Raw genomic sequence first — 10,405 nt, 5'->3', positions numbered from 1 at the left:
CATTTATTTATTTTTATGTGGTGCCGAGGATTGAACCCAGGGCCTCCCATGTGGTAGGCAAGCGTGCTACTGCTGAGCCACAACCCCAGCCCATTTTAAAGTTTTAACTATAACATACCAACAGCAACACTAGTACATTGTCTAGATTAAATTCTCCTTTGTTATAAACACTTACACTAAATTTTTTTACTTTTAGTTTTGGTATCGGGGATTGAACTCAGGAGTACTCGCCCACAAAGCTTCATCCCAGGTCCTATTTTTATTTTTATTTATTTATTTTTTAATTAATTAATTTTACAGTAGAATGTATTTTGACATATAGTAAACAAATATTTTTTTTAAAGAGAGAGAGAGACAGAGAGAGAATTTTTTTTTTAATATTCATTTTTTAGTGTTCGGCGGACACAACATCTTTGTTTGTATGTGGTGCTGAGGATCGAACCCGGGCCGCATGCATGCCAGGCGAGCATGCTACTGCTTGAGCCACATCCCCAGCCCAACAAATATTTTTTTATTTTGTATTTTTTATTAGAAACAGGGTCTCATTGAGTTGCTTAGAACTTCATCATTGCTGAGGCTGGCTTTGAACGTCACTGGGATTACAGATGTGCATTACCGCGTCCAGTCCCACTTACACTAATTTAATGAGTGTAATTAAAGTGTAATTAATCTTTTTTTTTTTTTTTTTTTTTTAGTGATTGCTTATATTTTTATATTTATCTTTGGGGACTAACTCCCTCACTTTTTAAATAATTCATTTCAATTCCTGATTTTTAAATACTATAAAGTGTTATTGAAATAGATTATTTTCTTTATACTTATCCTGGATACAAAAAATGGTTTCTATCATAAAATTCCTTCAAGAGTTCTTTTTATTTTTTGATACTGGAAACTGAACTTAGGGGAACTCGACCACTGAGCCACATCCCTAACCTTTTTTTGTATTTTATTTAGAAAAAGGGTCTCACTGAGTTGCTTAGTGCCCCACTGCTGCTGAGGCTGGCTTTGAACTCGAAATCCTCCTGTCACAGCCTCCCCAGCTGCTGGGATTACCCAAGAATTCTTTTTAAAGGGGCTGGGATGGTGGTTCAGTGGTAAAGCACTTGCTTAGCATGTGTGAGGCACTGGGTTCCATTCTCAACACCACATGTAAATAAATAAAAGTCCAACAACAACTGAAAAAAAAATTTAAAAATTCTTTAAAAATAAAATAAAATTCTTTTTAAAGGAACAATATGCTATAAAATTAAACAATGATCAAAACCACCCAAGCATATTCCCAGTTAAATAAAGAAATAATCGTGTGGGCCAAGGACCTGAACAGACATTTCTCAGAGGAGGACATACAATCAATCAACAAGTACATGAAAAAATGCTCACCATCTCTAGCAGTCAGAGAAATGCAAATCAAAACCACCCTAAGATACCATCTCACTCCAATAAGATTGGCAGCCATTAGGAAGTCAAACAACAACAAGTGCTGGCGAGGATGTGGGGAAAAGGGTTCACTTGTACATTGCTGGTGGGACTGCAAATTGGTGCAGCCAATTTGGAAAGCAGTATGAAGATTTCTTGGAAAGCTTGGAATGGAACCACCATTTGACCCAGCTATTCCCCTACTCGGTCTATTCCCTAAAGACCTAAAAAGAGCACACTATAGGGACACTGCTACATCCATGTTCACAGCAACACAATTCACAATAGCAAGACTGTGGAACCAACCTAGATGCCCTTCAATAGACGAAAGGATAAAAAAAATGTGGCATTTATACACAATGGAGTATTACTCTCCATTAAAAAATGACAAAACCATAGAATTTGGAGGGAAATGGATGGCATTAGAGCAGATTATGCTAAGTGAAGCTAGCCAATCCCTTAAAAACAAATGCCAAATGTCTTCTTTGATATAAGGAGAGTAACTAAGAACAGAGTAGGGACAAAGAGCATGAGAAGAAGATTAACATTAAACAGGGATGAGAGGTGGGAGGGAAAGGGAGAGAGAAGGGAAATTGCATGTAAATAGAAGGAGACCCTCAGGGGTATACAAAATTACATACAAGAGGAAGTGAGGGGAAAGGGGGAAAAATATAAGGGGGAGAAATGAATTACAGTAGAGGGGGTAGAGAGAGAAGAGGGGAGGGGAGGGGGGAGGGGGGATAGTAGAGGATAGGAAAGGCAGCAGAATACAACAGACACTAGTATGGCAATATGTAAATCAATGGATGTGCAACTGATGTGATTCTGCAATCTGTATACGGGGTAAAAATGGGAGTTCATATCCCACTTGAATCAAAGTGTGAAATATGATATATCAAGAACTATGTAATGTTTTGAACAACCAACAATAAAAATTAATTAAAAAAAAAAGAAATAATCGTGTGTGTGTGTGTGTGTGTGTGTGTGTGAATGTTAGAGAAGATAAAAAGAATGAAGTAGGAAAAGTATTCTGTTATTTTGTTTTTGAGATGGGGCCTTGCTATATTGCTCAGGCTGGTCTCCAACTCCTGGGCTCGAGCAATTCTCCTGCTTTAAGCCTCTAGAGTAGCTAAGGCTACAGGTGTATGCCACTGTACTCAGCTCTAATTTATCTTTTAAAAAAATATAGGTCAAATCAGGTCTGCTAACAGAAAAAAATCTAATATACTTTACGTTTAGTCTTAAGTTAGTTAGAAATGCTTTTTGCAGAGTTAGGTATTAAACCCAGGACTTGTGTATGCTAGGAAAATAATGTACTACTGAGTTATATCCCTAGGTCCAGGCTTTTGATTTTTAAATGCCAAGTGGGAAGGTTTGTCATTTCACTAGTCAAGAGATGATACAATTCAGTGGATTCAAAAGTATATACCTGCAGGTGACTTTTGCTTCTACCAATTTTATTTTAAAAAGAGAAGTAAGTTGGGCATGATAGTATAAATTTGTAATCCCAGAGTCTCAGGAGGCTGAGGCAGGATGATTTAAAGTTTGAAGCAACTTAGCTGAGAACCTCAAAACAAAAAATAAAAAAGATTGAATTTTGGGATGCTTTACAAAATTCAATCCCCAGTACTGGGGAGAAAAAAAAAAATTAAAAATCAGATCTCATCACAGTATTTTTTTTTTTAAAACAGCATTTGGGTATAAGACACATTTATACAATTAAATACTTTAAAGTATAACATGGCATATTATTTCCACAGATCATCACATATTAATGTATATGGATCATCTTTTTAAAATAACAAACAAACAAAAAAACCTCTGAAACTCAGCACAATACTTCATTTATTTATTGTATAAGTTTGGCAAACAGCACAAAAATCCAGCAACATTTTAAACATGTAAAAAAGGCAAATGTTGAATGGTATGGGGATTTTTTAAAACATCATTAGAAATAATTAGTACACATTTAAGATTCTGCAAAGCTACGAAAATGAGGGTGCTTGGCTTCTGAACATATACCACAAAACATACATAAAAAAACAATATAATTTATCTTTACAAAAATTATAGCCAAGCAATAGAAATGAAGGCTGTTAATGATAAAGGTATGAGCTCATATGTTGACCACATTAATCTTATACATGGAAATGCTACATCTTGTACCCTGAAATGCCATGTGCAGAGAGCCAAGCAAAGGAAATTGGGCTCATCACTGAGGTTAAGAATTGTTGAGACTACTACTACTCAATTAAAATTTTCTATATAGCAATTCCTGGACCAAAAGAATGTATTCCACTCTATATCTGAGAAGTTGAGACTTATTTGTTGGCAGTATAAAATTTCTGACCAGTATCAAAATTCTGGTAAAACACAAATTGAAGGCATTTTCTAGTGTATGATGTGTTACAGGGGCATCAACAAATGTGGAAGAAAAACCTAGATTTCACAATAAATTTCTGCTGAGCTTTGTCAAACCAAACAGCTCAACTATAAGGCAAGAGAAAATGCCCCCTATGACAGGTTAGTGGGTCTCACCAAGTAAATATAGGAATTCAATCTTAGGAAAAGAACTTCCTGCATGAACAGATCTGAAAGAGTTGGCATTGAAAGGAGCGTCTAGAAATTAACTAACGCCTTAACATTCAATCATTGGTTCAGAAGCCTGATGAATAATCTGTTGGTATATATTATTAAATTAACTTTTTTTTGAATCAGCACCAGTCCCCAAAACCTCAAATTATAATATTTAATCTTGATTAAAATACATCATTTTTGTGCTATAGGAACACAATTATAATCAGTTAAAATAAAGCTGAACTGATTCAACTTATTGTATATTTTTAAGTATACAGGGTAGCAACTTAAATTTCTTTTATTTACTTGTGCTTTGTTTTGGGGCACTTTGATTGAAGAAAAAGTCATTTCATAGGATTACATCTTGCTAAAGCATTCCTTAGCATTGGTCCAAACTTGAATTCCCTTAAAAAAAAAAAAAAAAAAAAAAAGTATCTTTAAAATGTGATTCTGGAAAGACTCTAAAATCCCATATATTTGGTTTAGTGGCATACTAAGTTTTGCTCTTTTAAGTTAACTAATAAGTCTAGTAAATAGCTAACATAAGGAAATATCTAATGCTTCTGAAAATGTAAGAGAATCTCTTAAATGAGCTTATCTCCAAAATAGAAAAAGAACTTCTGTAACTTGTAAACTGAGTTTTCAAGGTTCAACCATAAACTCTTACTCATGTCATGCTCTTATTGTTTCTACTAGTAAACCAAACAAGTTTTCTGGCAATTTTATTCAAAGTAATATTTAAACAAAATTTTTATTATTGACAAAACTAATTTTTATAATTAAATAATTTAATGATTAACTTAATTATTGACTAAAAACTGATTATGTTCTAAATTATGGAATCCCTCTCATGGTTCTGGTACACTACTTAACACAAAGCTATAGATAATTCAAATATGCCTTAACAAAAAAAGCATAGTTATAAAGATATAACAGTAAAACCTAACCAAGAGATAAAAACAAAGGAATTTTTTTTTCAATAAGATATCCTACAATAATTGATTTATCAGAGAGGAATGTTTTCCTCAATACTTAAGCATTAAAGTATATCAATATTACCAACAATAAAAATTAATTAAAAAAAAAAAGAAAAAAAAAAGTATATCAATATTCACCAAGGCTTCAAACAATAGAAAAAAATTTTAGTTTCATTCCTCCTTAATGGGATACAAAATGCACATAAATAAAAACAAAACATCTTTAAAATGTCTCAGATTGGCTGGATAAGTAACTAGATATAATAGTATTCACTGTTAGAATAAGATAGATCTCATGTACTGTCAAAGTTAGATGTCCACCAGACATCAAATGAAAGAGAAAAACTATACACTAATATATATAATACAATCCTGTTTTGTGTATATTTTCTAAATAATTGTATAAATATTCAAAAAATATCTGGAAGAATACACACAAAGGGATTTGGGGGAGGTAGGGGAGAATTTTTACTTCACATGCTTCTGAATTATTTGACATTTTTGCAATGGGCATGTGTTATTTTTATAATAATTAATTTTAAAACTCTATAAACTGAAAAATTGTTTTTTAAAGGCTTTAGCCTACTTCATTCAATAAATTGGACAGATTGCCAATGAAAAGATAGACCAAAAAACACTTAGAAGTTCTATTTACTTTTATAATACTTAATTCAGTTTTTATTTCAGTTTATTACTACCACGACTCAGTCATCTGATTATATTCAAGTAACACTTGGATTATATTCAATTAACACTTTGAATAGCTGAAATTATAATGATGCTATATATATATATATACACACACACATACACACACACATATACATACACACCCAAGTAAAATATATAAAATACAGACACTGATATTTATCCAAGAAAAAATTGATGTTGATCTTGACTTGTGGCACTTAATTCTAAACAAAAGGACATTATCCATTTTCATATATAAAAATCTATTCTACTTAGGCAAGGAAATAAAACATGAGCCAGGCAAAGTGGCACACACCTGTCATCTCAGTGGCTTGGGAAGCTGAGGCAGGAGGATTGTGAGTTCAAAGTCAGCCTCAGCAAAAGCAAGGCACTAAACAACTCAGTGAGATCCTGTCTCTAAATAAAATACAAAATAGGGGTGGGGATGTGGCTCAGTGGTTGAGTGCCCCTGAGTTCAATCCCTGGTACCCAAAAAAGAATAAAACAGAAAACATCCCTTCTTTTTTTTCTTTTGGTATTATTATTAGGAATGATATTTTACTGTACTGTCAAGAACATCATATAATCAAAGTTATACTGTCAGTACATATTTTCAGATACAAGTTATAAATGGGGCATATAGATTTGAGAGTTTATAAAGTGGAAACACAATAACTGACCTTTTTAATTACAATCCTTCTTCAAAATTAAGTAGAGAAAATAGGAAAAGTTTTAGAAAGGAAGAATGAAAAAAATATTTTTTGGGGCCAAACAAGAGAATTTATAGAAATGTGTAAGCACTTGTGAACGTAGCCATTATTTTTGCAGAACTGAAACCTACCTTTTTACACATGCTGATCTGCATGACAGCATAACTTATGAGGGCCTCCTTTAGGTCACGGTTCTTTTGTTCTTTGAATCGTTCAATATCAGTCCATGCATTTTTCACAAATTCTCTGAAATAAAAGATAAAGTTATTAGTATTCTTATTTAAATAGACATGGGATGGGATGTAGCTCAGTGATAGAGCACTTAACTGGTATACACAAAGTACTGTCTGTGTTCCATCTCCAGCACCACACACACACAAAAATAATAAAATAAATAGACTGTACACTATAAATTCAACTAACCATTCTCTACAGAGATGGTTTTTAATTGGCTACATCAAAACCAAAGTTATTGCTTGTATAAGACAGTTCTATTTTTCCTTTTCCTATAAATTACAGTGAGGGAAAAAGTCAGAGATAAAACTCATCTACATTCTAATAACTACATTTTGTCACAAATTATTCCTTTAAGACAGATGTAGGGGCTGGGGTTGTGGCTCAGTGGTAGAGTGCTTGCCTAGCATGCACGAGGCCCTGGGTTTGATCCTCAACACCACATAAAGATAAATAAACAAAATAAAGGTATTGTGTAAAAAAAACAAAAAACAAAAAAACAGATGTAAATTGGCTCCCTGAATCAGCTCACAAGCCCTACAGATGCCACAATGAAGTGCCTTCCTGGGTTCACTGGAAAAAATATACCTTTTTTTTTCTTCCACTGGGGACTAAACCTAGGGCATACTCATGCATGCTAGCCAAGAGCTTTACCACTGAGCTCCATCTGTAGTCCCACCATACATACTTTATTTTTGAGGCAGGGTCTCAATAAGTTGCCCAGGCTAGCCTTGAATTTGAAATCTTTCTGGCTCAGCCTCCTAAGTACTGGTATTACAAGTGTGTGCCACAGTGCTTGGCAAACATATGCTCTTGACGAGATGGATTATGAAACACATTCAGCATGTACATGGTTTAAATAATGCTAGGGTTTTAAAAATTCTAACTGCATAGTCAGGTGCAGTGTCACACGCCTATAATCCCAGTGGCTTGGGAGGCAGAAGCAGGAGGATTCCAAGTTCAAAGCCAGCCATTGCAACTTAGCTAAGCTTGGGTGACTGAGTGAGACCCTGTCTCAAAATAAAAAGGACTATGGGGCTGGGGTTGTGGCTCAAAGGTAGAGTGCTCACCTAGCATGCATGAAGCATGGGGTTCGATCCTTAGCACCACATAAAAATAAAATAAAGATATGGAAATAAAAAGGGCTAGGGGTGTGGCTCAGTAGTTAAGCACCCCTAGGTTCAATCCCCAGTACCAAAAAATAAAAATAGTGTTGGGTACAGAGGTACACAGCTACCATCCAAGCTATGTGGCCCAGGGGTTCATGACTACTTGGGCAACACAGTGAGACCCTGTCTGAAAAAAATTTTTTAATGCTCATAGGCACTTTCCTTTTCAGTTCAATTCATGAAAGTTCACTTTGACTTATTTGGTGTAAGCCAATAATACACTCTTGGTCTGCCTTGTTACATTTTACTGACTGTCAGATGAAAACAACAATAAAGAAAATGAACTAAACAGTGATAGCAGATCTGAGAACTGAATTTCTAGAAATATTTACATACATGTCAAGCACTATGCAAGGTATCGAAGAACAAAAAAATGTAAGACACAGTCCTTAACTTTGAAGTTATCCAGGGAGAGCTACACAGAATAACCAACCACCCAACACAGAACTGCCATGCTTCAGCGTCAGGAATCAAGTGCTAAGATCGCCTGAGAAGATAAGGGAAGGCTTCACAGTGAAATAACCCTTAAGCTGGGTACTGAAGATGATCAGGCTTTTTGCTAAATGGGGCAAGAGGGCAGAGAGAATGTGCCAAGAATAGAAATTATGAAGTCTACGAAAGTAATATTATGAACTTGAAACCCAAGTTTTCTTCCTTTCCCCCCACAATAATATAAATGTTTCTGTAACATGATTTTTTGATAACTTAAATTTCTTAGGAATGTAATGACTACATTTTAGAGGAACAGGCTGTATCCAGAGGGGTCAATGAAGCTGGGAAATATTATTAAATAAATAAATAATCCAATGGTAGCCCAGGTTGAACTTCTCAGAATTTTTACCTGCCTTCCAAATTTTTAGACTTTAGCTGCTGTTCTCCTTCATTTATTTGTTCTTCTAACACCTTGATTCTGGCTTCTCTTTGCTCTGGAGTTTCTTGACCAAAGAGCTTGGTAGTCATTCCCTTCAAAGAGAATGTCCTCACAGTCTAAAAGAAAATAGAAACAGAGAATTGACAGTGCGATATATATACCTGGTGGAATATTATTTAGCCTTAAAAAGGAAGGAAACTATCACATGTGTACAACACAAATGAGCCTAGAGAACATTATGCTAAGTGAAATATGCCAGTCAAAGACAAATACTATGGGGCTGGGGTTGTGGCTCAGTGGCAGAGTGCTTGCCTAGTATGTGTGAGGCTCTGGGTTCAATCCTTAGCACTGCATACGAAAATAAATAAAATAAAAGCATGATATCCATCCACAACTACAAAAAACAAAAGACAAATACTATATAATTCTACTTTGATGTATCTAGAGTAGTCAAAATTATAGTGAAAGAAAGCAAATGTGGTTTCCAGGAATTACGGAGAAGTAGAAGAGAAGTTGTTTAATGGGAACAGAGTTTTGCAAAATGAAAAGAGCTCTAGAGATGGGTTTGCACAGCAATACGAAAATATTTAGTACTACTAAACTATACACTTTAAAAATGGTTAAGAATGATAAACTTGGGGCTGTGGTTATAGCTCAGTGGTAGAGCGCTTGCCTAGCATGTATGAGGCACTGGGTTTGATCCTTAGCACCACATAAAAATGAATAAAATAAAGGAATTGTGTCTATCTACAACTAAAAATGCATATAAAAATGGTAAATTTTATGTTATGTATATTTCATAGCTCTCCACTCTTAGAAATAAAAAACATTGGCCATTTCTCCCTACTACTTTCGATAGAAGCACCATAATCTTTATAACCACAGGACTCCTAATATGATTTCTAATACTGGAATAATAAAGAATTGTCAAAAAGGAGGAAATTAGTGGCACAGATCTGTAATCCCAGCTACTCAGAAGGCTGAGGCAAGAGGATTACAAGTTCAAGGTCAGCCTGAGATTTGCAAAATCCTCTTAAAAGAAAAAATAAAATTAAAAAGGGATATCTCAGTGGTAAAGTGCCTAGTATGCACAGACCCTGGGTTCCATCCCCAGTACCACAGAAAATAAAATATTACTCTGACAAAAATAAAACAAAACAAACAACAACAAAACAGATAAAATTCAACAAGCAACTATGGAAATAAACCAAACTAGAGAAATATATTTAAAATCTGCGTATCTCACCCTGAAACTTAGAATCTATTACTAGAACTGGATGCCTAAACCCAAGCATTACAGGGCAACCTCAAGCTTTGCTGTTTTACTATTTCCTTACTCACTGGAGTTTGTTAATGAAAGCACTTCCCATCACATGAAGTAACAGAGAACCATGCTTACTGAAAATGTCTTGGGACTTCCTATGAGTTCTGGAATAAATCAAAGACCTAATCTAATGGCTTATGGTCAGAAATCTTTTCCCACACATATGTATTACTTTTCATAGATGTAGCAAGTGAATAATCTATGTGAAAACCACTTTTAAAACTAAAGTACTAGGGGCTGGGAATGTGGCTCAAGTGGTAGTGCGCTCGCCCAACATGCGTGGGGCACTGGGTTTGATTCTCAGCACCACATAGAAACAAAATAAAGACATTGTGTTCACCTAAAAAATAATTATTAAAAAAAAAACCACTCAAGTACTAGTTAACCATGAAGTGACTGAGAAAACAGTGGCACTATCATTGCTTCACAAATACTTC

The 10,405-nt window shown here is 34.7% G+C and overlaps 1 protein-coding gene across 1 annotated transcript in view; it reads right to left on the bottom strand.

The window, feature by feature from the left end:
• Positions 1-3,238: 3,238 nt before the first annotated feature.
• Positions 3,239-10,405, bottom strand: part of Snx4 (sorting nexin 4) — a 62,613-nt gene continuing 55,446 nt past the window's right edge. Inside the window, exons 12-14 of the mRNA XM_076867514.1 lie at positions 8,615-8,760; positions 6,502-6,616; positions 3,239-4,398 (exon numbers count right to left, since the gene is read on the bottom strand). Of these exons, the coding sequence (XP_076723629.1) occupies positions 4,351-4,398; positions 6,502-6,616; positions 8,615-8,760 (309 nt within the window). The 3' untranslated portion in view covers positions 3,239-4,350. The remainder of the gene's footprint in view (positions 4,399-6,501; positions 6,617-8,614; positions 8,761-10,405) is intronic.

This window comes from Callospermophilus lateralis, chromosome 10, assembly GCF_048772815.1.
Source record: "Callospermophilus lateralis isolate mCalLat2 chromosome 10, mCalLat2.hap1, whole genome shotgun sequence".
Classification (NCBI taxonomy): domain Eukaryota; kingdom Metazoa; phylum Chordata; class Mammalia; order Rodentia; family Sciuridae; genus Callospermophilus; species Callospermophilus lateralis.
This window is presented reverse-complemented; position numbering and strand designations above follow the sequence as displayed.